Source organism: Pristis pectinata, chromosome 18, assembly GCF_009764475.1.
Source record: "Pristis pectinata isolate sPriPec2 chromosome 18, sPriPec2.1.pri, whole genome shotgun sequence".
NCBI lineage: Eukaryota > Metazoa > Chordata > Chondrichthyes > Rhinopristiformes > Pristidae > Pristis > Pristis pectinata.
In genome coordinates this window covers 2,879,618-2,906,958 of record NC_067422.1, presented here as the reverse complement: position 1 = coordinate 2,906,958, position 27,341 = coordinate 2,879,618, and the positions used below count along the sequence as shown (strand labels likewise).

Sequence of the window (27,341 nt, the reverse complement as noted above, 5' to 3'; positions counted from 1 at the left end):
TTTAGTCAAACAAAACTTCTGTTGTTCTTTTAATATCTTCTTTAATGGAGCAGAACTGTAAACTATGGCATCGTGAAGCTTGTTTAACTTTAGTTAATACCATTCAACCATAGGTTTGTTATTCAGACACAATCTTCATTGCTCTTTAAGGGAGACAAAATTTAAAATATAAAATATGTCAACCACACCACGGTGGAGATGGGACTGCAGTAGCCAAACCACTTCTCTGGAGACACGTCAGTTAATAAAGTATCTCAGGGATCAGGTATGCCTCCATTTCAGGTGGTTTTCACAGTAGAGATTTTGTCCCAATGGTATGGATTGAAGTGAAACTTGGATCCCAGAATTAAAACTGCCCAACCCAGTAAGCCATCCACCTTGCTATTAAAGCAACAGAATACTGAAAATTATTGTGATATTAAAAATTTTAGTTCAAGCACATACATTTTCAATATTTTTAGACTTCTAATAATTTCTTTTAATTGCAAAGCATATTCCTATTATCTGTTGGTAATATAGAACAACATTTTGTTTTATTTTTGTTTTCAGCTATAGAAGCGTATTTTCTGATAAAGCAGTAAATATGACAGTAACAAAGTTGATCTAAGATTTAAAAAATTGGAATTAGAAATACCTTTTTGACCTTATTATGATATTGTTCCAACTTATCTTGCTAAATGTAGAAAAAGTTTCATCAGCACCAGTACCCAACTAGGGAATTCTATTGTGTGGGTTATTATTTGGGATACATCTCATCAATACAGAAAGAATGTAAATCCAAAGTGAGGCAACATTGAAACATTACATTTCTTTGCAAACTGAATAGGATTTAGCGGCAATGAGAAAAGCTGAGTAAATATTTTATGAAGTCTGCAGTCCTGGAGATCGATTATTGTGACTTCAGTCTTTGTAGTATGGAAAATTCAATCCTTTCATTTTTTGGGCATACACTGAATTAAAACGTTCGGTCTGGGCTGGGGTAAAATGGTTTTTCCAGTCTCCAGCAATGCCTGTAACAAGAGCAATTTGATTTACCTAAGTTATTTTTTTAGAATGTTAATGAAATACTTCAGAAAGAAGTTGCAACTTTTCACATTCGATAATATCCTTAAACTACAATCAATGAAGTTACTGTTTAATGCAGAAAATATTCAGGTAAGTTACACAAAGTATTCCCATAAATGGCAACGTATATATAGTATAGATATAGATTAGGGACTTCTTTCACAAAATGCTGCCACATGGTCTTTTACTTAGAGCTGAGAGGACACATTTTAATGTTGCACTTGGAAGACTGCACCCTTGTATTGCAGTGTTAACTTAACACAATATAAGACTCTGGAGTGGGAGACGAACCCAGAACCTTTGAATTCAACTGCAAGGGTGCAACCATTGAGTCAAGACTAATCATTTTTTTTTATTTTTCCCCAAATTTATTTATTGTAAGTTTTGTGGCTAGTGCCTTTTGTTTGGCTCAAAGTAAAACCACAGCGAATTCGGAATGTCCGATCAAAAAGAGCACTGTGGCTGCCAAGTTAGAAATCAACCAACAAATCGTCCTTGACCAACCCAGTTAAAATGCACAGCAAAAAAGGCAAAGAAATGGAAATATATATGTTTGAGGAAACAAAAATCATCCATTCCCAAAAACAGAGGGAAGGGAAGAGTTTATGACTGTACAAAGCTTAGACCATCATTTTGTAGATCTTGATGTGCAGATTGCACATGCAATATCTTCAGCTTCAAAAAAATAACACCTTGAGGTTGTTGGATTATGGTTCTGACTGTTGTTTTTCTTGTTTTTTTTTGGAGTTTGAGCTTTCTTTACACTTGTTTATATGTTTGTATAATCACCTGTTTGTCTGTATACTTTTAGTAACTTGTAGTATATTCGTCTCTATACTTCTGTAGTTTGTCTGTAAAACTGAAGTGTGACTCAGACAGTACCTGTTCACAGGTTTCCTTATTGTAAAGGAAGAGTTAAATAAGCCAAATTCTTCCTTAGTATATGCAGTATTCTGTAACACAAAATGGTGTCAGCTCGGAATTTGGGAATGTTTTGAGAACTTACGGGAGTACAGATGCACATCCTTGAGATTAGATACCAGTGAAGAATGTTTTCTTCTTTACAGGCCTGTTGTCTCTGTTTCTCAGTTACATGTTTAGGCCAAAGTCGTGAGTGATAAGAAGGTACAGGCTGGTACCACTGAGGAATGGAAAAGTACTGGGGTAAAAGTCATGTTAAGTTTTTGAGGGGTATAAAAGGGGGGCACCTCCTTTGTGCAAATCAGGACCTTCCCTTCGGCTGGGTCGGGACCGGTGCTGAGACACAGACTGCGTGAAAGGCCATCAGACACCTGAGGTTCCCTCCGGCATTATACAGATCAGTTCATTGATTGGTGGATAAGTATTATTTTGCTTCCTTCTGTATTTTAAGTATTCTTCTTCCTTTCCGTATTTTATTCTTTATATAACTCAAATAAAGTAGTTTCTATAACCTTTAACACGTGTTTGTTTGCGAATACCTCTTGCTGCTGAATCAACAAAGAACAAGGAACAAATTTTAAAATATTTTCATTACTCTTCTCTTACTGGTTTAGACCAGTTTGCAGTAGAAAGGGAGAGCATGCAGCCAAGTTCTGTTGTTACTTCATTTTACCTGCCTTGCTTGCTGGCACAGACTAACCCAGCCTGACCTAGACTATGATGAATGTCTAATAAAACACCTGCAACCATAAGATTTGCACCTCATTCTTGACTTCTGAAGAACCATCTGGACATCATCCCCAGATCTAACAGGGTATATTTTAAAAATCCTTTCCATGTTACCTTTTCTGAAGAAGCTGGTTTCCTTTTGATTAATCATTTCTGTGGGTACAAAGCTGTAGTTGGACATGTTGTTTTGCTTCATGTTGTTGAATTTGCTTTGATTTGCAATTGTCTCGATCACGTCGTCACTCAACTGCTTTCCCAGAAATTCCCCAAGTTTCACCAAAGTACTTCGAGTGTCCTGAAATAGTTCATTCCGCCTTTAAAAATGTGTCACCTGATCATGCATCAACTGTCAAATCAAAACGTCTTCATTTTATACAATAATTAGACATTTTGCCAAACGTCAATTGGAAAGAGAACGCCTCGTTGTTGAGACACAACACAGACTGGAGATGCTGGAAATCTGGAGCAACACACACAAAGCACTGGAGGAGCTCAGCGGGTCGGGCAGCATCTTTGGAGGGAGACGGACAGTCGACGTTTTGGTTCGAGACCCTTCATCAGGACTGGAAAGGAAGAGGGGAGACGGCCGGTATAAAAAGGTGGGGGGAAGGGGTGGAGCAGGAGCTGGCGGGTGATAGGTGGATCCTGGTGAGGGGGGGGGTGGTGAGAGGCCGGTGAGGGAGGGGGGAGAATGAGAATGATGTCAGAAGCTGGGAGGTGATAGGTGGAAATGACAGAGGGTTGAAGAAGATGGAATCTGATAGGAGAGGACAGATGACTAGTGACAAGACCATGGAATGGAGTGTGATTTTCCAGACTGCTCCATCCAATTTTATTCAAATGTGCTGACCGGATATTTGTTGTGCATGAACGAAATACAGATGAGCCTCTAGCTCCAACTTGTTCAAAAGTGACCTTATTTTCAAAATATAACACTTTCTTCTCAAAATTACTATCCAATAAAAAGAATTATCATAGTTCAGGGATCACCATGGCCAAAACAAAGATGTCCCAGGCTGAAAAGATGAATAAAAAAAGTATCTCGAAGACAGTTTTCATGTTTTTATTGACCTGTATCAGATAATCACTTCAAAACATGTGGGGGTTGGGGGGAGTTTGAAGCAGAAGTTAGAAGTATGGACAGCATCCTTCCTTACAATATTTTGGAGTCAAATAATCTTCTCAATGTCACCCTCAGGTAAGCATTCTCAATAGGATATAACAGGCAATTTTCAGTGTGCTCTGGGAAAGAAGACATGCCAATGTTTTATACAGGAGAAGCTACAAGGGGAAGAAAATTTCTGACAGGAATGTGGGTTGGCAGCATTCTCTGAACTGGAGAGTCTGTGTCTGTACTCCTTTGAGTTTGGAAGAATGAGTGGTGATCTTATTCAGACGTACAGGACCCTAAGGAGGCTTGACAGGTTAGATGTTGAGATGTTTCCACTAGTGGGAGAGTCACAAACAAGTGGACCTAGTCACGAAATAAGGAACCGGTCTTTTAAAATTGAGGTGTGTAGAAATTTCTTCCCTCAGAGGGATATATTTATGGTGAAAATAGATAAATATTTGAAAAATTGAGGGATTGAGGGCTGTGGGGAACTGGCACAGAAGGGGAGTTGAGGGCTGGGGTAGATCAGCCCTGATCATGTTGAACGGTGAGGCAGGCTTGTGAGGCCGAGTGACCTACTCCTGCTCCTATTTCCTTGGGCATTCCAGGAGCAGTTATCTGTTACACTTGGTCTCCGCATGCAATCCTAAGCTGCAGCTGCCCTCGGATACATCACTAGGCCTGTACCTGTTGCAAATGTATGCTCAAAGGATAAGTTCATCCCTTTAGTTCAGACTTTGGCCGCAGTGTAGTCCTCAGAGTTCTGGAATGTTAGGAAATCAGCTGAACACATTTTCTGGTAATCAGAGACCCACAACTATTCAGTGATCACTTGAGGGAGATGGTCAAGCATCAGAAAGTGTTCACTCAACTATGAGAGTATTTTCCTTAAAAGAGGAGAAACTAGACGCCTTTATTCTTCAGAGGAGATGCCAGAGATAACATCTGTTTCAAACTAAACAACACCAATGAGTCACAGAGTCATACAGCACGGAAACAGGCCCTTCAGCCCAAATGGTCCATGCCGACCAAGGTTCCCATCTAAGCTAGTCCCATTTGCCCGCATTTGGTCCATATCCCTCTAAACCTTTCCTATCCATGGACCTGTCCAAGTGTCTCTTAAATGTTATTAATGTACCTGCCTCTACCACTTCCTCTGGCAGCTTGTTCCATATACTGACCACTCTCTGGGTGAAGAAGTTGCCCCTTGGGTTCCTATTAAATCTCTCCCCTCTCACCTTAAACCTGTGCCCTCTAGTTCTTGACTTCCCAACCCCGGGAAAAAGACTGAGTGCATTCAGAAACAGGGTCATGTAGGTGCCATGGCCAAGAAAGCTCACCAGTGCCTCTACATCCTCAGGAGGCTAAAGAAATTCGGTTTGTCCCCTTGGCACTCACTAACTTTTATCAATGCACCAGAGAAAGCATCCTATCTGGATGCATCATGGCTTGGTACGGCAACTGCTCTGCCCAGGACCGCACGAAACTGCAGAGAGTTGTGGACACAGCCCAGCGCATCACGGACACCAGCCTCCCCTCACTGGACTCTGTCCTTACCTCTCGCTGTCTTGGTGAAGCAGCCAGCATAATCAAAGACCCCACCCACCCAGGTCATTCTCTCTTCTCTCTTCTTCCATCAGGCAGAAGATACAGGAGCCTGAGGGCACGTACCACCAGACTTAAGGACAGCTTCTACCCCACTGTGATAAGGCTATTGAACGGTTCCCTTATACGATGAGATGGACTCTGACCTCACGATCTACCTTGTTGTGACCTTGCACCTTATTGCACTGCACTTTCTCTGTAGCTGTGACACTTTACTCTGTACTGTTATTGTTTTTACCTGTACTACATCCATGCACTCTGTACTGACTCAATGTAACTGCACTGTGTAATGAATTGACCTGTACGATCGGTTTGTAAGACAAGCTTTTCACTGTACCTCGGTACAAGTGACAATAGTAAACCAACACCAATACCCTGTTCACAGTTCTGTGGGGGTCATGCAGACACCTTAAGCTAAGAAATAGTATTTGCTCAATGAAAGCAAATGTTGGGATTGTTCCCCCCCCCCCCCCACTTCCAGCTAAGAAAAACAATACCTGCAACATCTCTTCATAGGTTAGAAACAAGAAGTTGTCCTGATCTTTTGCTGGCCACCAGCTCTTAATATGGTCAAACCAGGAACCATACATCACTATAAGAGGCAAAACAAAAGTTACTTAATGAATATAAAAAAAACACCATTCTCATTAATATATGAAAGAAAAATCACTTCTGTCAAAGCATTAAAGAGCTTAAAATCGAGACCACATCCCTAGAGGATAAATAAATGGAGAACAATTCAGCTGCAAGAGATATAAATGCATTCCCTGATGAATGGGGACATTTGAAGGCAGACTATGGGAATTATCAAAAACAGTTTGAATTAATCTATTTTACTAAAACTAGAATCAAGAACTAGAGGACACAGGTTTAGGGCGAGAGGTTTAATAGGAACCTGAGGGGCAACTCCTTCACCCAGAGGGTGGTTAGTATATGGAACGAGCTGCCAGAGGAAGTGAGTGAGGCAGGTACATGAACAACATTTAAAGGCAGGTCCATGGATAGGAAAGGCTTAGAGGGATATGGGCCAAACGAGGGCAAATGGGAGTAGCTTAGATGGGAATCTTGGTCAGCATAGACCAAATGGGCTGGAGGGCCTGGTTCCGTGCTTTATGACTCTAGGACTCCACTGTACTTTATACGGAATTCGCACAGCTTGCATAACTGTTTTGTGCACTGCTGATTCTTAAAATGTAACCAGAACTGAAAGAAATGATGAGAGTGCTTCAAACCTGTAGAAAGGGAAATTGAGAAATTTGTACCCTTTTGATTATGATTGAATGAGTTAACGGTTACAAAGAGTTACCTCTTCCTTCCAAGAACTTCTCAATGAACTCATCAAAGGTGCCTGGATCCTCCAAGAATGAGGCTATACCATGATAGTGAAAGGATGAAACAAGAGCATCCCTTGGATTTCGTCCCATGTAAATAACCTGTAAAATGTAATCAAAATGACAGTCAATATACTTAGTCTGCAAGAATTAACATATTGTATAGTCTGACAATTTAGGAATGTGACAACCTCATGATTGTCTTACTAAACTAACAATCCAGAGGCCAGGTTTAATTGTAATTTGTGAAGTACATTCAACAGAATCGGTAATTAGTGAACTGGCCCCAGAAAAGTGACAAAAACTAACAAAAACTAACTGATTCATCGATGTATTTCAGGAAGTTACTGCTCCTTTCCTGGTTGTCTCAGGGACTGGATTAGGGGGCATTGCTGTAAGGAGAGGCTGGACAAACCAGGGTCGTTCTCTCTGGAGCACTGGGGGCTGAGGGGGGACCTGAAAGAAGTTTATAAAATTATGAGAGGTGTGGATAGACAGCTGCTATCTTTCTCCCCAGGGTCAAAATGTCTAATACTAGAGGGGACGCATTTAAGGTGAGAGGGGGTAAGTTCAAAGGAGATGTGCAGGGCAAGTTTTTTTACACAGAGGGTGGTGGATGCCTGGAATGTGCTGCCAGAGGTGGGGGTGGAGGCAGATACAATAGAGGTGTTTAAAAGGTTCTTAGATAGGGACATGAATATACAGAGAATGGAGGAATATGGAGCACGTGCAGGCAGAAGGAATTTGTGTAATTAAGCATCATGGGCTGAAGGACCTGTACTGTTCCATGTCCCACAAATTCTTGTCCTGCAATTTGTGGCTGCTTAATGCCTTGTGAATGGGCTACCGAGCCAATCAGAAACAATTACTAGAAGTTGGCCCACGGCCTTCTCAGGGCAATCAAGGGTGACCAGTGTGTGCAATTCTGGCCACATTCCAATGTCACTGAGTGTTTTGGTACTGTACAGTAATCATTAGGTCGATGGAATTTTGAAAAGAAAATTGTGTTTTTTAAATCAGCAGGGATTACCCGGACCAAGACAAAATTAAAAAAGGCCACCGACATTATAGATACTGTTGCAGCAATATTTCCGAGGGTTTACTTTGTACTGGGACTAGTCTACCTGTTCTCAAAGATGGGTCGATTCCAGAGGTAAGGTGGGAATAACTGCCCTTGACATGGAGGAAGCATTTGACCAAATGAGGAATCAAGAAGAGCTGTTAAGACTAATTAATAGACAACAAAGGAAAGGTCTCCAGTGGCTGCAATAGTTTACAGCAACCAATGTTTTCAGTTAATTATTAGAGCTTCCAACATCATGAGCAGGTTGACAGTACTCGTTATAACTGTGCACACTGTCAGGAAATTGTACACCTAGCTGAACTTTGGAAACATGGCTTATACCAGTGCTGAATTTCCATAAAACGTTTTCCTTTTAAATCTTCCTCCATATCTGTGAAGTGTTTATTAGTTCCTCACAAGTCCTCAAGATGTTCAGCTTACAGTTTACAAGTAATTCTGAGCCCTGGGAGGTGCGTTGGTGCTGACATTCCCACGGTTTCCCCTCCCTGCAGCATACTGAGCTTTTCACTAAGCTAAATCTAAAAGGCTACCAATTCTGTAAGCTCAATGCCATGTAGAAATTTGGATCAAAGTCGAGTTTATTGTCATGTGCACAAGTCCATGTGTGCACAGGTGCAATGAAAAGCTTACTTGCAGCAGCATCACAGGCACAGAGCATCAGATAAGCAGCACTCACAAGAAAAACATAATTTAAAGATAAATTCTACACAATTTTTACGAGAAAGAACACTATTAGAACAAAAAAAACCAAAGTCTATTTTAGTGCAAAGTGGTCATAGTGTTGCTAAACTGTAGTGATTAGGGTTGTGCCGGTTGGTTCAAGAATCGAATGGTTGAAGGGAAGTAGCTGTTCCTGAACCTGGTGGTGTGGGGACTTCAGGCTTCTGTACCTCCTGCCCGATGGGAGCTGTGAGAAGATGGCACGGCCCGGATGGTGGGGATCTTTGATGATGGATGTTGCCTTCTTGAGGCAGCACCTCCTGTAGATACTCCCGATGGTGGGGAGGGATGTGCCCATGATGTATTGGGCTGAGTCCACGACTCTCTGCAGCTTCTTATATTCCTGCACATTCAAATGGCATATCAACCGAAGTTGGTTAATAGAAACTTAAGAAATATCAAAATATAACAAAGCAAAACTCATTGACAGCAAGATACTGGGGTGTCCTGTCATGATGGATGTGGAGAGGATGTTTCTTCTTGTGGGAGTAGCTTGAACTAGCAGTCACTGTTTAAAAATACGGGGTCAAACATTTAAGGCAGATGAGGGAAATATTTTTCTCTCGGTGGGCGGTGAGACTGTGGAACTCCTTCAACGGGGGAGGAAGCAGAGTCATTGAATATTTCTAAGACAGAGGCAGACAGATTCTTCCTAAGCAATGGGTGCGAGGCCACTGGGGTTTGGTATGAACGCTGAGCCAATAATCAGCCACGAACCTACCGAGAAAGCAGGCCCGAGGGGCTGAATGGCCAACTCCTACCTCACATTCTAACATAAACACTGATTCAGCAAGTCTTGCATATTTAACTCCATATTCCCTCATATCTGTAACCGTTAAGTTCTGCCACCTCGGGTACTTTTCCAATTACTTTTCAAAATGTTTTATGGGACAGCTTTTATCAATGTTTCAGGCAAATCGTTCCACACTCTGCCCGATCAAAGGGAAGGAAATTCTCCTCTCCACTCTGGGTCAATTGTTAACGCTGATTCCCAGACCTCTGGTTAATGATTCGCTCAGCAGTTTCTCTCTGTTTTTACCGGGTGGCACAGCTAGTAGAGATGCTGCCTCACAGCGCCAGAGACCCAGGTTCAATCCTGACCTCAGGTGCTGTCGGTGTGGAGTTTGCATGCTCTCCCGGTGGCTGCATGGGTTTCCACCAATTGCTCTGGGTTCCTCCCACATCCCAAAGATGTAGGTTAATTGAGATGTGGAGAAATTTCTTTAGCCAGAGAGTGGTGAATCTGTGGAATTGGTTGCCATGGGCGGCTGTGGAGGCAAAGTCATTGGGTGTATTTAAGGCAGAGATTGATAGGGATCTGAGTAGCCAGGGCATCAAAGGTTATGGTGAGAAGGCGGGGGAGTGGGGCTAAATGGGAGAATGGATCAGCTCATGATAGAATGGCAGAGCAGACTCGATGGGCTGAATGGCCAACTTCTGCTCCTTTGTCTTATGGTCTATGGTCTAATTGGCTGGTGTAAGTTGCCCCCAGTGTGTAGGGGAGTGGTAGAATCTGGAGAGAGTCATCGAGTCATAAGGTGACACAGCACAGAAATGGCCCTTTGGCCCACCATGTCTATGCTGACCCTTTGCCCATTGACACTAATCCCATTCACATTAAGACCATATCCTTCCAATGCCCTTCCTATTTAGGTGCCTATCCAAATGTCTCTCAAGTGATTTTATCCAGTTCCACCCCCTCCTCTGGCAGCAAGCTGCTGATATCAACCGCTCTCTGTGTTAAAAAACTTCCCCCTCAGATCCCTGATGGGATTTTGGGGCAAATAAAGAAAATGGGATTAATGTAGGATTCGTGTAGATGGGTGGTTGATGGCCAGTGATGAGGGGCCTGTTTCTGCGCTGCGCCTCTCCATGACTCTGTTACCCTCACCCACCACCAGGCCTCGCCATCTTCTCACAGCTCCCATCAGGCAGGAGGTACAGAAGCCTGAAGTCCCACACCAGCAGGTTCAGGAACAGCCACTTCCCTTCAACCATTCGGTTCTTGAACCAACCGGCACAACCCTACTCACTACAGTTTAGCAACACTATGACCACTTTGCACTAAAATGCACTAAAATTTTGTTCTAATTGTGTCCTTTCTTGTAAAAATTGTGTCTAATTTATGTTTTGCTTGTGAATGCTGCTTATCTGATGCTCTGTGCCTGTGATGCTGCTGCAAGTAAGTTTTTCATTGCACCTGTGCACACATGGACTTGTGCAGATGACAATAAACTCGACTTTGACTTTGTCACTTTCGATGCTTTCTTAAATCTGGCTCTTGCAATTGGGAAAATTCTCATCCTATTAGTTATACTGATGTCGTAACCTTTCTGGTAATTCCTGGTTCTCTTTGTCCTACGTATTGGAAGGGAAAACAATACTTCACTTTTGCTTTTGACTTAAAGAAGGTCTTTGGAAACATGTGTGCTTGAAAGTGTGTTGTAATAAGCCGAGGTGATGGTCTCTCCTCCAGCAGGACTCTACTATGTATATGCTCCAACCACGGAACCCGTTGCCAGTTTTGAATGGTTAGTACTGGAGTCAGATCCCCGTTGCTGTAGATTAGCGGCAATATTTCTTGCATCCATGTGGTACCTGTTTATATAAAGGGTAGGGCTTAGCTACATTTAACAGCTGAAAAATATATTCCCACTGTTTCACACACAATGATCTGTGAAATCGTCACTTGGCGCGATATTATGAACCTTTCTCCAATATTTGTTTGCCTGCAGAAAAGCACGTCTGAGATATGATATGACATGTTTATTAGTCACACGTACATCGAAACACACAGTGAAATGCATCTTTTGCGTAGTGTTCTGGGGGGCAGCCCGCAAGTGTCGCCACGCTTCCGGTGCCAACATAACATGCCCACAACTTCCTAACCCGTACGTCTTTGGAATATGGGAGGAAACCGGAGCACCCGGAGGAAACCCACGCAGACACGGGGAGAACGTACAAACTCCTTACAGACAGCTGCCGGAATTGAACCTGAGTCACTGGCGCTGTAATAGCGTTATGCTAACCGCTACACTACCATGGATGATTTAGGTATAATTTATATTCTGTGTGTTATCTGTACCTATGTGCAAACAAGTTTTTCATTGTACCTGTACCTCACCATACTTGTGCACATGACAACAGACTCAGAATCAGATCTATTATCACTGACTTATATGTCATGAAATTTGTCGTTCTGTGGCGGCAGTACAGTGCAAAGATACAAAATTACTATAAATTACAAAATAAATATAGTGCAAAAATAGGAGTAATAAAATAGTGTTCACAGGTTCATGAACCACTCAGAAATCTGATAGCGGAGGGGAAGAAGCTGTTCCTGAATCGTTGAGTGTGGGTCTTCAGGCTCCTGTACCTCCTCCCTGATAGTAGTAACGAGAAGAGGGCATGTCCCGGGTGGTGGGGGTCCTTAATGATGGATGCTGCCTTCTTGAGGCACCGTGTCTTGAAGATGTCCTCAATGGTGGGGAGGGCTGTGCCTGTGATGGAGCTGGCTGAGTCTACAACCCTCTGCAGCCTCTTGCACATTGGAGCCTCCATACCAGGCTGTGATGCAACCAGTCAGAATGCTCTCCACCGCACAGCTATAAAAATTTGCAAGAGTGTTTGGTGACGTACCAAATCTCCTCAGACTCCTAACAAAGTAGAGCTGCTGGTGTGCCTTCTTTGTGATTGCATCAATGTGTTGGGCCATCTTAACCTGATGTGTGTGTGAGATGCAAAATCTCATCCAGACTATTGCATCCCAGGCTGAAACTCCTTCCAATGTTGCAGCCCAGGACAAGCAAACAAAAAGTCTTTAAACTTACAGGTGTTCCTTAGTCTGCAAATGTTTAATTTGCCAATTTCTGCTACAACACCAACAGCTCTTTGAGATGCATGCTGTTGATTGACAAGGTTATTTCTTACTGTAAAGTACATCTCGAGATTCTCTGTGCATAGGACTACAGTGTACCAAATGCTCCAACCTCGTCCACTGCATTTGGTGCTATCGACTTGGCCTCCTCTACATTGGGGAGACTAAGTGTAGATCAGCAGATTGTTTTGCAGAACACCTGTGCTCTGTCCGCAATGGCCATCCTGAGCTCCTGGTTGCATACCGTTTCAACTCCCTTTCCCATTCCCACTCTGACCTGTCCGTCCTCTGCATTCTCCACTGTCAGGGTGAGGCCAGAACACAAGCTAGAAGAACAGCACCTCATATTCCTGGGTAGTCTGCTAGCCGACAGCAAGAAACTGCAGAGAGTTGTGGATGCAGCCCAGCACATCACGGAAACCAGCCTCCCCTCCATGAACTCTGTCTATACCTCTCGCTGCCTTGGTGAAGCAGCCAGCACAATCAAAGACCCCACCCACCCCAGGTCATTCTCTCTTCTCCCCCCTCCAGTCAGGAGCCTGAGGGCACGTACCACCAGGCTCAAGGACAGCTTCTACCCCACTGTGATAAGACTATTGAACTGTTCCCTTATCCATTGTGATGGACTCTTGACCTCACATTCTACCTTGTTGTGACCTTGCACCTTATTGTCTACCTGCAATGCACTTCCCTGTAGCTGTGACACTTTACTATTACTCACTTTACAATTTAAGGCAGAGATTGATAGGGATCTGAGTAGCCAGGGCATCAAAGGTTATGGTGAGAAGGCGGGGGAGTGGGGCTAAATGGGAGAATGGATCAGCTCATGATAGAATGGCGGAGCAGACTCGATGGGCTGAATGGCCAACTTCTGCTCCTGTGTCTTATGGTCTTTACTCTGTATTCTTGCGGAAGAATAAAATAACCTTCTTTGACATGTTGGGGCTGATGGGATACTTGACATTGCATAAGGGAACTGGGTCTACAGTCAGCAGTCCTGCAGAAACGGCTGAAACTAGAACCTTTGTATAAACAGGATGTGAATCCTGTCTTGGATGCGCTGAGAAGAGGAACTGGCTCGATCTTACTTTTTGTAACACATTGACTAAGCATTAAGTATGTTACAATTGTAACTAAAACAGTCCCAGGATAAACTTGTCATCTCAAAGTATAAAACAAGCTTGTGACCAGCTGTAAGTTAGGGTCTGGGTGACGGTGGAGATCACTGCCCACTCTCCATGGTACCATGTATAAATAAAGCCTTGGAACAAGACTCGGAGTTATCGTCTTTATTATAGATTAAGTAGAATTTCTGTGACAATTCTATTATTGTTTTTGCCCTGTACTACCTCAATGCAGTGTAATGAATTGATCTGTACGAACAGATTGCGAGACAAGTTTTTCACTGAACCTTGATACAAGGGACAATAATAAACCAATTCCAATACTGATGGTATGAACATTGAATTTTCCAATTTCAGGTAATCCATACCTCCCGTGTTCCTTTCTCTCTCTTGCTGATCCAGCCAAGTTCTCATCTCTGGTCCCATCTGCCTATCGCCCACACATTACACCTAGTGGGTCTCCTATTCCCCTCTCCCCCACCTCTCCAACTGGGTCCACCCGCCCACCATCCCTCCCCTATCTGGTTTCACTCGTCACCTCTTAGATTCTAGCACCTGCAGCCTCTTGTATCTTCAGTTCCATCCTCCACCTCTACCCCTGCAGCCCCCTGCCCCCACCTGCCCATCACCTCCCCCCTCACCTCATTCCACCTCTCACCACCCCCCCCCCCACCTCGTTATACTGGCTATCTCCCCCTCTACACTCTCAGTCCTGGTGCAGGCTCTCAACCTGATGGGAGGGAAAAGCAGAGCAGTGATAGGTGGACAAAAGAGGGGAGGTGGGGTGGGCACAGGGTGGTGGTAGGTAGATGCAGGTAAGAGATTGTGATAGGCAGGTGTGGGGAGGAGGGGAGAGGGGAAGGGTCAAAGGCAAGGAAAGAAAGGAAAAATCCCTCCTATATATCGGGCTTCCCCTTTTCCTATCTTCTGTCCCAAAGAAGGGTCCTGACCCGAAACGTTGACCGCCTGCTTTTCTCCATGGATGCTGCCCGGCCTGCTGAGGTCCTCCAGCATCATCGTGTTTTCTTATCTAGATTCCAGCATCTGCGGCCCTGGAATCTGATGGGACAGGACAGTGGAACATGGAATAAAGAGAAGGAGGTGAGGAGGGGAACCTACCCCCACCTTTTTATACCGACTACCTCCCCTCTTTCTTTCCAGTGCTGATGAAGGGTCTCGACCCGAAACGCTGACTGTCCATTTCCCTCCATAGATGCTGCCCGACCTGCCGAGTTCCTCCGGCATTTTGTGTGTTGCTCCAAGTAATGCTGCCTGTGGCCTTAGTCCAAAGCTAATGAAAGGTTGACACAGGCTAACCAGATAAGCCAGAACCAATGGAATCGAAGCAGAATGGTGCAGAAGTGAAAAGAAAAGAGAATAAGAATGAAGGATTTTGGATATAAAGCGGCGAGAACTCTGGTGACCAACTATCGCAAGGAAGACCCCCACATCAGGGGCAGGGAGAAGGAGGATCAATTATTTGGCCAGTGGGAGATCCCCTATCTTGGTGTTATGAGTCAGGTTGGCCAGGGGTCAACAACATTGTGAGTGCTGGCATGGAAATGGACAGTAGCATTTAGGAACTTAAAGTATTAACCAGGGGTCAACGTGATTTATATTTGTGTAGCTTCAATAAAGTATGTGCTTTGAATTAATTAATTCTGTGTGGTAATTTACCTAGCCTAAGTCAGCTTGACTGAGGTAAAGGTCAACTATGTTTCAGGTGGAGGTCCTGCATCTAGACTGATGGAGTCCAGATGAAGGGTCACGACCCGAAACATTGACTATCCCTTTTGTAGCGGTTAGTGTGATGCTATTACAGCGCCAGCGGCCCAGGTTCAATCCTGGCCGCTGTCTGTAAGGAGTTTGTACATTCTCCCCGTGTCTGCGTGGGTTTCCTCCGGGTGCTCCGGTTTCCTCCCACATTCCAAAGATGTACGGGTTAGGAAGTTGTGGGCATGCTATACTGGTGCCGGAAGTATGGCGACACTTGCGGGCTGCCCCCAGAACACTCTACGCAAAAGATGCATTTCACTGTGCGTTTTGATGTACATGTGACTAATAAAGATATCTTATCTCATCTAAGCTGCTCAACCTGCTGAGTTCCTCCAGCAGATTGTTTGTTGCAGCAGATTTACAGTAACCTGTAAAATAACTACAGATGATGAGAGGTTTTTAAATCAGACAACAACATTACTACTAGGAATGCAAAACAGTTTCAACAGTTCGTAGATCTCATAACAACAAGGGAGGCCTTTCGTTCCATTGGTTTCATGCTTGCTCTCAGAGGAGCAATCCCATTCAGCACATCCCCCCTCCTTGTTTCTCCTGGAACAATTCCTCCCTTACACATGCCCATCAGCTCCTGTGTGAATTCAAAGGGGTGGGGGGGAGGGAGGGGTGGATATATATTGAGAAAAGGAATAAAGCCAAGGATTGGGACTACAATAGCTCTTTCAGAGTTGCCAAAGCCAGACTGAGCTGAACAGCATCCTCCCACTCCACACAACTCCAAAGCACAGACTGAAAACATTACTGAAGGCACAAGGGAAAAGCAGAGGGGGAGAGATTGTTGTGAGATCTACAAACAGTACTGTCGAAAAACACACACAAAATGCTGGAGGAACTCAGCATCTGTGAAGAGAAATAAACAGCTGATGTTTCGGGTCACGTATTGTCCAATCTGTGTTGCTTTCCTAATAATAACATAATTGACTAATTTAAATACAGAATCTATATGTGTATATCTGCATGTACAATAAAAGGCAAGGCTAACAGGTTTAGGGAATGTTGGTTATCGAGGGATATTGAGGCCCTGATGAAGAAAAAGAAGGTGCTGCATATCAGGTACAGGCAGTTAGGATCAAATGAGGCGCTCGAGGAGTATAAGAAATGCAAGAGAACACTTAAGAGAGAAATCAAGAGGGCAAAAAGAGGACATGAGGTTGCTCTGGCAGACAGGATGAAAGAGAATCCCAAGGGTTTCTATAGCTGTATTAAGAGCAAAAGGGTAGCAAGGGACAAAATTGGTCCTCTTGAATCTCAGTGTGGTCATCTATGTGTGGAGCCGAAAGAGATGGGGGAGATCTTAAATGAATTTTTTGCATCCGTATTTACTCTGGAGACAAACACAGAGACTATAGAACTGAGGCAAAAGAGTAGTGAGGTCACAGACCGTATCCGGATTACGGAAAAGGAGGTGCTGGCTGTCTTGAGGCAAATTAAGGTGGATAAATCCCTGGGGCCTGGTGAGGTGTCCCCCCAGAGCTTGTGGGAGGCTAGTGCAGAAATTGCAGGGGCCCTGGCAGAGATATTTAAAATGTCCTTAGCCACGGGTGAGGTGCCAGAGGACTGGACGATAGCTAATGTTGTTCCGTTGTTCAAGAAAGGCTCTAAGAATAAGCTGGAAAATTATAGGCCGGTGAACCTGACATCAGTAAGTTACTGGAAGGTATTCTAAGGGACGGGATATATAAGTATTTGGATAGACAGGGCCTGATTAGGGATAGAACATGGTTTTGTGCGTGGTAGGTCATCTCTAATCAATCTTAGAGTTTTTCAAGGAGGTTACCAGGAAGGTTGATGAAGGGAAGGCTGTGGATGTTGTCTACGTGGACCTTAGCAAGGCCGTTGACAAGGTCCCACATGGGAGCTCCAGAAGGTTAAGTCGCTTGGCATTCAGGATGATGTAGCCAATTGGATTCAATGTTGGTTTAGCGGGAGAAACCAGAGAGTGGTAGCAGATGATTGTCTCTGACTGGAGGCCTGTGACTAGTGGTGTGCCGCAGGGATCGGTGCTGGGTCCGTTGTTGTTTATCATCTATATTAATGATTTAGATGATAATGTGGTAAACTGGATCAGCAAATTTGCAGATGGCATCAAGATCAGGGGTGCAGTGGACAGCGAGGAAGGCTATCAAAGCTTGCAGTGTGATTTTGACCAGCTCAGAAAATGGGCTGAAAAATGGCAGATGGAATTTAATGCAGACGAGTGTGAGGTGATGTACTGTGGGAGGACAAACCAGGGTAAGACTTGCACAGGGAATGGTAGGGCTCTGAGGTGTGCGGTAGAACAAAGCAGCCTGAGAGTACAGATCCATAGTTCCCTGAAAGTGGTGTCACAGGTAGATAGGGTTGTAAAGAGAGCTTTGGGCACTTTAGCCTTCATAAATCAGGGCATTGAGTACAGGAGTTGGGATGTTATGTTGAAGTTGTACAAGAAGTTGGTGAGGCCAAATTTAGAGTATTGTGTACAGTTCCAGTCACCTACCTACTGGAAAGAGATCAATAAACTTGAAAGGGTGCAGAGGAAATTTACAAGGATGTTGCTGGGACTTGAGGACCTGAGTTATAGGGAAAGGTTGAATAGGTTGGGACTTTATTCCCTGGAGTGCAAGAGAATGAGGGGAGATCTTATAGAGGTATTCAAAATTATGAGGGGTAAAGATAGGCTGAATGCATGCAGGCCTTTCCCCTCAGGTTGGGTGAGACTAGAACTAGAGGTCATAGGTTTAGGGTGAAAGGTGAAATATTTGAGGGGAACCTGAGGGGGATCTACTTCACTCAGAGGGAGGTGCCAGTGTGGAACGAACTGCCAGCGGAAGTGGTAGATGTGGGTTCAATTGTAACATTTAAGAGAAGTTTGGATAGGTACATGAATGGCAGGGGTTTGGAGGGATATGGTCTGGGTGCAGGTAGATGGTACCAGGCAGAAGATCAGGTCAGCATGGACTGGATGGGCGGAAGGGCCTGTTTCTGTGCTGTAGTACTCTATGACTCTAAGAGCTTCACATTAGCCAGCTTTGGATCACAGTGCGGCAAGTAGCATTGGAAAGACTTGTACAGAAGCCTGAAGTCCCACACCACCAGGTTCAAGAACAGCTACTTCCCTTCAACCATTTGGTTCTTGAACCAACCGGCACAACCCTAATCACTACCTCAGTATAGCAACACTGTGACCACTTTGCACTAAAATGGATTTTGCTTTTGTTCTAATTGTGTTCTTTCTTGTAAAAATTGTGTTTATCTTTTTCCTTGTGAATGCTGCTGATCTGATGCTCTGTGCCTGTGAGGTTGCTGCAAGTAAGTTTTTCACTGCATTCGTGCACACATGGACTTGTGCAGATGACAGTAAATTAAACTTTAAACATACTCATTTGTGCAACTCAGCTGTCAACAAATGTTGCAATCTCCAAATAAGTTAAACAAATAACAGCCTGGAGATGATACAACCATCAGGGTTACACACAAGGGAGGAGACTGCCTGGCCCATCAATGTAACACCAATCAATTACCACCCCCCCCCCCCCACTTCCCCCACCCCAGCGCACCACACGGTCCTGCAAACCCTTTGCTTTCAGATACTTACCTGGCTCCCTGTTGAACATTACAGTTGAAACTTCCTCCACCCCTCCCTCCACTACACATTCCAGGCTCCAGTCACACACACGCTGTGAGAACGTTTCTCCTCACGTCAACATTTGTTCTTTTGTCAACTTCCCCAAGGTGTGGCTCCCCGGACCACACAAAATGCAGGACATGTTTTGTATTAGAGTCAGGGAGTCATAACGCACAGAAACAGGCCCTTCAGCCCAACGTGTCTGTCAACCAAAATGCCCCATCCAAGCTAGTCCCACTTACCCGTGTTTGGCCCATATCCCTCTAAACCCTTCCAATCCATGTACCCGTCCAACCTTCTTTTAAAAGTTGTTATCGTACCTGCCTCAACCATTTCCTCTGGCAGCTCCTTCCACGTAGATACCACACTCTGTGTAATAAAAGTTGCCCCTCAAGTTCCTCTTAAATCTTTCGCCTCTCACCTTAAACCTATGTCCTCTCGTCCTTGATACCCCAACTCTGGGAAAAACACTGAGCGCATTCACCCTATCTATCCTCCTCATGATTTTATACACCTCTAAGATCACCTCTCGGTCTCCTATGCTCCAAGGAATAAAGTCCTTGCCTGTCCAACCTCTCCCTATAACTCAGTCCCTCAAGTCCTGGCAACATCATTGTAAATCTTTTCTGTGCTCTTTCCAGTTTAATAACACCTTTCCTATAGCAGGGCGACCAGAACGGAACACAATACTCCAAATGCAGCCTCATCACCTCCCAACTTTTATACTCAGTGCCCTGACTTGAACCTTGATGCCCATTGAACACCTTCTCCCACATAAACACACGCCCTCTGGTATTAGACATTTCAACCCAGGGAAAAAGATACCGGCTGTCTATCTATTCCTCTAATAATCTTATAAACCTCTATCAGGTCTCCCCTCTGCCTCCACCGCTCCAGAGAGGACAACCCAAGTTTGTCCACCGTCTCCTTATAGCACATGCATTCTAATCCAGGCAGCATCCTGATGAACCTCTTCTGCACCCTCTCAAAGACTCCACATCCTTCCAATAATGGGGCAACCAGAACTGAATGCAATACCCCAGATAATGTACACCTCCAGATCGCTCTCTTCCTGTGCCCCTTTTAGAATTGTGCCCTCTTGTTTGCAGGCCATCCCTGGCGAACAAATGGGTTCAGTTGATATAGATGTCCCTAAGTCGATTTTGTCTGCAAGTCAGAAAATAGACAAAAATCGCTGCACAGTATTGTAATGAATGGCCTCAAAAGCACTAAGACTGGTGAGAAAGTACAATTACGAGAAGTGGAAAGAGAGAGGAAACTAGTTCTGCCGTTCTCAGGTTGGTCATATGCGCTGAGGTCAGGAATTTGAATTTAATAATATGATGGGAGCTCATTTGTATGTACAGGGTGTCCATAAGTTGGGCAGTTGTAACTGTGAGGTGACCTGTATATTGGTAGTACAAATGAAAGGAGCCAAACCCTAACAGTTCACATATCTCAGCATTAAATTTCATTTGCCGCCTCTCTGCCCATTTCCACCAGGGCTGTCTGCGTCCTCCTGGAGCCAATTACTGTCCTCTTCATAATTCACTGCATTTCCCAATGTTGTTTCATCTGCAGATTTGGAACTGCTGCCCTGTGGACTTGGGTGCAAGTTATAGATCTACACAGAGAAGCGCAATGGTCCCAGTCTCGACCCGGGGAGCTGGGCAGTGTCCAATTCCCGAGGCCCAGAAACCCATCGGTCACCACCACGGTTTGTGGTAACTTGGAACAAGTTTGATCCAGGCTGCTACAGCCCTGCACATTCCACAAGTTCGGTTGTGTAGATGAACCTCAGCAATGCAGCAGATTCTCAAATGCCTTTTGAAAGTCCACACACACATCTTCCCCAACCCCTCTGTCAGCACATCCCACCCCCACCCCCACCCCCACGACCTGTTACCTTGACAAGACTGTTAACCATGGTTTGACTTGAGCAAAATCCCATTCTCTGGTTAGACCACACTTAGAGTACTGTGTCCAGTTCTGGTCGCCTCATTATAGGACGGATGTGGAGGCGTTGGAAAGGGTGCAGAGGAGATTTACCAGGATGCTGCCTGGTTTGGAGAGTATGGATTATGAGGAGAGACTAAGGGAGCTCGGGCTTTACTCATTGGAGAGAAGGAGGATGAGGGGAGACATGATAGAGATGTACAAAACATTGAGGAATAGATAGAGTGGACAGCCAGCGCCTCTTTCCCGGGGCACCAATGCTCAATACAAGAGGGCATGGCTTTAAAGTAATGGGTGGGAAGTTCAAGGGAGATATCAGAGGAAGGTTTTTTTTACCCAGAGAGTGGTTGGGGCATGGAATGCGCTGCCTGGGGTAGTGGTGGAGGCAGGTACATTGGTCAAATTCAAGAGATTACTAGATAGGCATATGGAGGAATTTAAGATAGAGGGATGTGTGGGAGGGAGGGGTTAGATAGTCTTAGGTGTTAAGAGAGAGGATGTGTCAAAGTTGTTAAGAGAGAGGATGTGTTGAAGTTGTTAAATAATATTAAGACAGATAAATCTCCAGGGCCTGACGGGATTTTCCCCAGGCTGCTTCAAGAGGCTAGGGAGGAGATTGCTGAACCGCTGGTAAGGATCTTTGAGTCCTCATTGTCTAAGGGGGTGGTGCCGGAGGATTGGAGGGTTGCGAATGTGGTCCCCTTGTTCAAAAAAGGTAATAGGGATAGGCCAGGGAATTATAGACCAGTGAGTCTCACGTCTGTGGTGGGTAAGCTGTTAGAAAGGATTCTAAGGGATAGGATTTATGAACACCTTGGGAATCATGGACTGATTAGGGACAGCCAGCATGGCTTTGTGAAGGGAAGATCTTGCCTCACAAGCCTGATAGAGTTCTTTGAGGAGGTGACCAGGAAGATTGATGAGGGCAGTGCGATGGATGTGGTTTACATGGATTTTAGTAAGGCGTTTGATAAGGTTCCCCATGGTAGGCTTCTTCAGAAGGTCAGAGGCCAAGGGATCCAAGGAAGCTTGGCTGTGTGGATTAGGAATTGGCTTGCCTGTAGAAAGCAGAGGGTTGTGGTGGAAGGAGTGCCCTCGGATTGGAAGGCTGTGACTAGTGGTGTCTACTAGGGACCTCTACTTTTTGTGATATTTATAGATGACTTAGATGAGGGGGTGGAGGGCTGGGTTAGTAAGTTTGCGGACGACACTAAGATCGGCGGTGTTGTGGATAGTGTGGAGGGAGGTCGGAGCTTACAGAGGGATATTGATAGGATGCAGAGCTGGGCTGACAAGTGGCAGATGGAGTTCAATCCGGAGAAGTGTGAGGTGGTACACTTTGGAAGGACAAACTCCAGGGCAGAGTACAGGGTAAATGGCAAGGTACTTGGCAGTGTAGAGGAGCAGAGGGATCTGGGGGTTCATATTCACAGTTCATTGAAAGTTGCCTCACAGGTGGAAAGAGCAGTTAAGAAGGCCAATGGGATGTTGGCTTTCATAAGTCGCGGGATTGAGTTTAAGAGCCGCGAGGTTATGATGCAGCTTTACAAAACTCTAGTTAGGCCACACTTAGAGTACTGTGTTCAGTTCTGGTCGCCTCATTATAGGAAGGATGTGGAGGCGTTGGAGAGGGTGCAGAGGAGACTTACCAGGATGCTGCCTGGATTAGAGAGTATTGAATATGAGGAGAGGCTTAAGGTGCTAGGGCTTTATTCACTGGAAAGGAGGAGGATGAGAGGAGACATGATAGAGGTATATAAAATATTGAGAGGAATAGATAGAGTAGACAGTCAGCGCCTCCTTCCCAGGGCACCAGTGCTCAAGACAAGAGGGCATGGCTTTAAGGTTATGGGTGGGAGGTTCAGGGGAGATGTCAGGGGGAGGTTTTTCACCCAAAGAGTGGTTGGTGCATGGAATGCACTGCCTGGGGTGGTGGTGGAGGCAGATACATTGAACAGGTTCAAGAGCTTGTTGGATAGGCATATGGAGGAACGTGAGATAGAGGGATATGCGGGAGGAAGGGGTTAGGTAGTGTGAGGGTGGTCTGATGGACGGCACAACACGGTGGGCCGAAGGGCCTGTTTTGTGCTGTATGGTTCTATGGTGAGGTTTAAAGGTCGACACAACATTGTGGGCTGAAGGGCCTGTATTGTGCTGTACTGTTCTATGTTCTCCCAGTGATCTCCACCACTAATTCTGACTCGGTCACTTCTAGAACCTGCCCCCCTGGAGGTTGAGCTGGCTGCAGCTGCTGGGTTGGTCCCCACACCCTTTCTGAACAAGGGGTTAATTCTGCAACCCGTCCTCTCCCAACGTGAAGGCTTGTGATTAAATCCGGGACCTGGTTCAAGTTACAGATTCCGTGTTTATAAATTGCGTCCAGGAAAAGACACCCATTTCTTCAGGAATTTGCAGAGTCTCTGCAAGGGACAAGAAGTTCAACCGATTCAAAGTAAGATAAAGGGCATAACAAACTTTAGTGGCTGAAATTCAGGTTGTCTCTGGGAAGAGAGTTAAACGCGAGCAAAGCAGAGATGAGGGCTCACAACGCTGGGCAGAGTTACAGGGACTGCAGAAGGGGGTTTGCGAAGAGCCCCTGAGCTGCGGAAAGGATGAGCCCCCCCCCCTCCCCGTTGTGGAGTTTGCTGGGAGGTGTCCCACCGCCCACCCTCCGCACTCTCACCTGATTTGGGATAGGTGACAATAAAAACATCATCGTCCCGGACCTGGAAGTCCTCCCGCGCATATCTCAGGCTTTCTTGCGAGCTGACGTGTTTGGGGAACAGCAGCCCCTCGTACTCAACATTGAGCTCACTCATGGTCCAGCCGCCAGTGACAGGGACGCGGAGACGGCACACGGGCTCTCCGCAGCTCGACCTCTAATGAGTCCCTCCCCCTCCCCCTCACCCTCACCCTCACCCCACGGCTCCCACCTCCCACCTCCCTTATGTGGTTCCATGCTCCGCCTTCCTCTCCTATCAGATCCCCACGTCTGCAGCCCTTTGCTGCTACTTCCACGCCAGAATAACACAACAAATCCTTCCCAATCACAGTGTGCGTCTAACAGGGCGATGGCGCAAGCGGCATTAATTATTGGGATTGGTTTATTATTGTCACTTGTACCGAGGTACAGTGAAAAACTTGTCTTACAAACCGACCGCACAGGTCAATTCATTACACAGTGCAGATACATTGAGTTAGTACAGAGTGCATTGATGTAGTACAGGTAAAAACAATAACAGTACAAAGTGTCACAGGCACAGAGAAAGTGCAGCGCAATAAAGCACAAGGTCACAACAAGATAGATCGTGAGGTCAGAGTCCATCTCATTGTATAAGGGCACCGTTCAATAGTCTTATCACAGTGGGGTAGAAGCGCAGTCTGGTGGTATGTGCCCTCAGGCTCCTGTATCTTCTACCCGAAAGAAGAGGAGAGAAGAGAGAATGACCCTGGTGCGTGGGGTCTTTGATTATGCTGGCTGCTTCACCAAGACAGCGAGAGGTGAAGACCAAGGAGGGGAGGCTGGTGTCCGTGATGCACTGGGCTGTCTTGCAAACCCTTTCCTTTCAGAAACCCAGTCGAGTTTATTGTCATTTGCACAAGTCCATGTGTGTGCAGATGCAATGAAAAACGTACTTGCAGCAGCGTCACAGGCACACAGCGTCAGATAAGCTGCGTTCATGAGTAAAAATTAAATTAAACACAATTTCTACAAGAAAGAACACAATTAGAACAAAAATAAACAAAGTCCATTTTAATGGAATTGGTTTATTATTGTCACTTGTACCGAGGTACAGTGAAAAACTTGTCTTGCAAACCGTCTGTACAGATCATTTCATCACACAGTGCATTGAGGTAGTACAGGGTAAAAACAATAACAGAGTACAGTGTAAAGTGTCACAGCTACAGGGAAGTGCATTAAGGTGCAAGGTCAAACAAGGTAGATTGTGAGGTCAAGAGCCCATCTCATCGTATAAGGGAATCATTTAATAATCTTATCACCGTGGGATAGATGCTGTCCTTAAGCCTGGTGGTACATGCCCTCAGGCTCCTGTATCTTCTGCCTGATGGGAGTGCTTTTTTAGTGCAAAGTGATTAAAGTGGCCAGAGTGTTGCTAAACTGCAGTGATTAGGGTTGTGCCGGTTGGTTCAAGAACCGAATGGTTGAAGGGAAGTAGCTGTTCCTGAGCCTGGTGGTGTGGGACTTCAGGCTTCTGTACCTCCTGCCCGACGGTAGCTGTGAGAAGATGGCACGGCCCGGATGGTGCAGCAAATTGTCCCCAAACAACTTAAAAGTCATAAAGAGATACAGCAGGAAAACAGGTCCATCACCCAATCAAGGCAGGCAGGGGTGAGGGGGTCACAGGAAGGTCTCAACCCAAAACGTCGACTGTTTATTTCCCTCCACAGATGCTGCCTGACCAGCTGAGTTCCTCCAGCCGCTCGTTTTTTGCTCCAGATTCCAGCATCTGCAGTACTTTGTGTCAGCCAATTAACCCACCAACCCACACATATTTGGGATGTGGGAAGAAACCGGAGCACCCGAGGGAAACCCACACAGTCACAGGGAGAACGTGCGAACTCCACATAGACAGCTCCTGAGGTCAGGATCAAATCTAGTTCTCTGACGCTGGGAGGTGTCGACTGAATCAGCTGTACTGCTCAACTTGATTGTTTTTTACTGATGAAATAACAGGGAAATGTGACTGATTTATCAATGGACTTCCAAAAGGTATTTGATAGGATGCCACATAATAGGGTCACCATCAAAGTTGGAGCCCGTGGACTTGTTTCTGTGTGGGATTATTCTATGACTTTACAACGCAGCCTGAAAAGATTCTGCGTGTGTGATCCTTTATCTTCCAAAGTTCAGGGTAAGAGCAACATTACATATGCCAGTGTCTGCACCCAGCCTGCAGTCAGCAGGCAATGGAACAGTTAGTGGTGATGGTGTAGTCCTAGGAGTGGATTCAGACATCACTGGGAAAAGGGTGACAGCTTTCTTCCTGAGTGGATACCAGTGAACTAACAAGGCAACTGCTTCATGGAGACCGAAGAGACGGCAGACACTGGAATCTGGAGCAACAAGCAACCTGCTGGAGGAACTCAGTGGGTCGAGCAGCATCTGGGGGGGGAAAGAACCTGTGGCCCTGATGCAGGGTGTTGACCCGAAACGTTGACCATTTCTGTCCCCCCCACGGATGCTGCTCGACCCGCTGAGTTCCTCCAGTAGATTGTTTGTTGCAACTGCTTCATGGACACTTTTGCTGGTAATTTCTAACAGTTTTTAAGATTGTATTAAGATGAGATATTTATTTATGAGTCACACGTACACAGAAACACAGTGAAATGCATCTTTTTGCGTTACTGAGAATGTGCTGGGAGCAGCCCGCAAGTGTCACCACTCTTCCGACGCCAACATAGCACGCCCACAACTTCCTAACCCGTACGTCTTTGGAATGTGGGAGGAAACCGGAGCACCCGGAGGAAACCCACGCAGATGCGGGAAGAACGTACAAACTCCTTACAGACAGCGGTGGGAATTGAACCTGGGTCGCTGGCGCTGTAATAGCGTTATGCTGACGGCGACACTACCGCGCCTGCCCTCCTACACTACCATGTAGGTACAAACTCCATTAATGTGATCACATCTACATTCAAGTAGAATACCAGACCAGGCTTGGGAAGATTAATCCAGTTGTAGAACTATTATACTGTCCTATCTCTTTCTTGTAAGTGCTGTTGGTTTAACTAAAGTAATTCTTTGGAACCAGGTCTATAGGATGCCCAAGGAGGGATATAAATACAAAATGTTCTTCATATAAGTACGCTAGGTCAACTTCTCATTGAAATAAATTAGAGGGGAAAATTTGTTCAATTAGAAACATATTATTCTAAGAAAGAAAGCACTCTGTTTGTGGAAGGTTAACAACAAATGGCATGCTAACGTGTTCTTTGAAAGCAAAGCATTCATAGACAAGTCAGCTTAAAGTTCATTTGGAAGATTATCAATGGTTCTTAACTTAATCCAATGCATTGAGTGATACACTGAAAGCACTGTTGTGAACATTAACCGTCCCACCTTCTCACACTTGGCACCCATCTTTTCACACAAATGTGGCCTTTGAGATATTGTCATTAGAAGTGAGTTCCGTATACACAAGTACTCAGGATGTTAGGAGACTGAAAAATGGCAGTTCCCAACCTGCCAAGGCTTTAAGGAAATAATAAGGAGAGTAATGTCCAAAAGTTACCGTGGCCCAGGTCAGGAAGGTTAATCGCTGTATCGTGGGAGTCCAGCAACCAGACCAAATTATATCCTGATTTATAACTGTAAGTTTCTGGTCAGATCTGAAGTTCTCATGATTGAGACGGGCCCATCTCAATAGAATTGGAGACAGAAGGCGCACTAACGCTTTA

General features: G+C 45.1%; 1 protein-coding gene across 1 annotated transcript; it reads right to left on the bottom strand.

Moving 5' to 3' along the window:
• On the bottom strand, positions 1-23,803 carry LOC127579851 (sulfotransferase 2B1-like). The gene is made up of 6 exons (XM_052032837.1): positions 23,605-23,803; positions 10,956-11,164; positions 6,738-6,864; positions 5,929-6,023; positions 2,830-3,010; positions 1-1,010 (listed from the first exon to the last, which is right to left on the bottom strand). The coding sequence occupies exons 1-6, from the start codon at positions 23,738-23,740 to the stop codon at positions 901-903; spliced, it is 858 nt and encodes a 285-aa protein (XP_051888797.1). The 5' UTR covers positions 23,741-23,803; the 3' UTR covers positions 1-900.
• Between the last annotated feature and the right edge of the window lie 3,538 nt (positions 23,804-27,341).

Coding starts and splice junctions, on each gene's coding strand:
- LOC127579851 (XM_052032837.1), bottom strand. CDS start 23,740: ATGAGTGAGCTCAATGTTGAGTACGAGGGGCTGCTGTTCCCCAAACAC. Junction 3,011..5,928: donor CCTATGAAGAGATGTTGCAG/GTATTGTTTTTC, acceptor GAACTATTTCAG/GACACTCGAAGTACTTTGGT. Junction 1,011..2,829: donor AACCAGCTTCTTCAGAAAAG/GTAACATGGAAA, acceptor CTCTTGTTACAG/GCATTGCTGGAGACTGGAAA.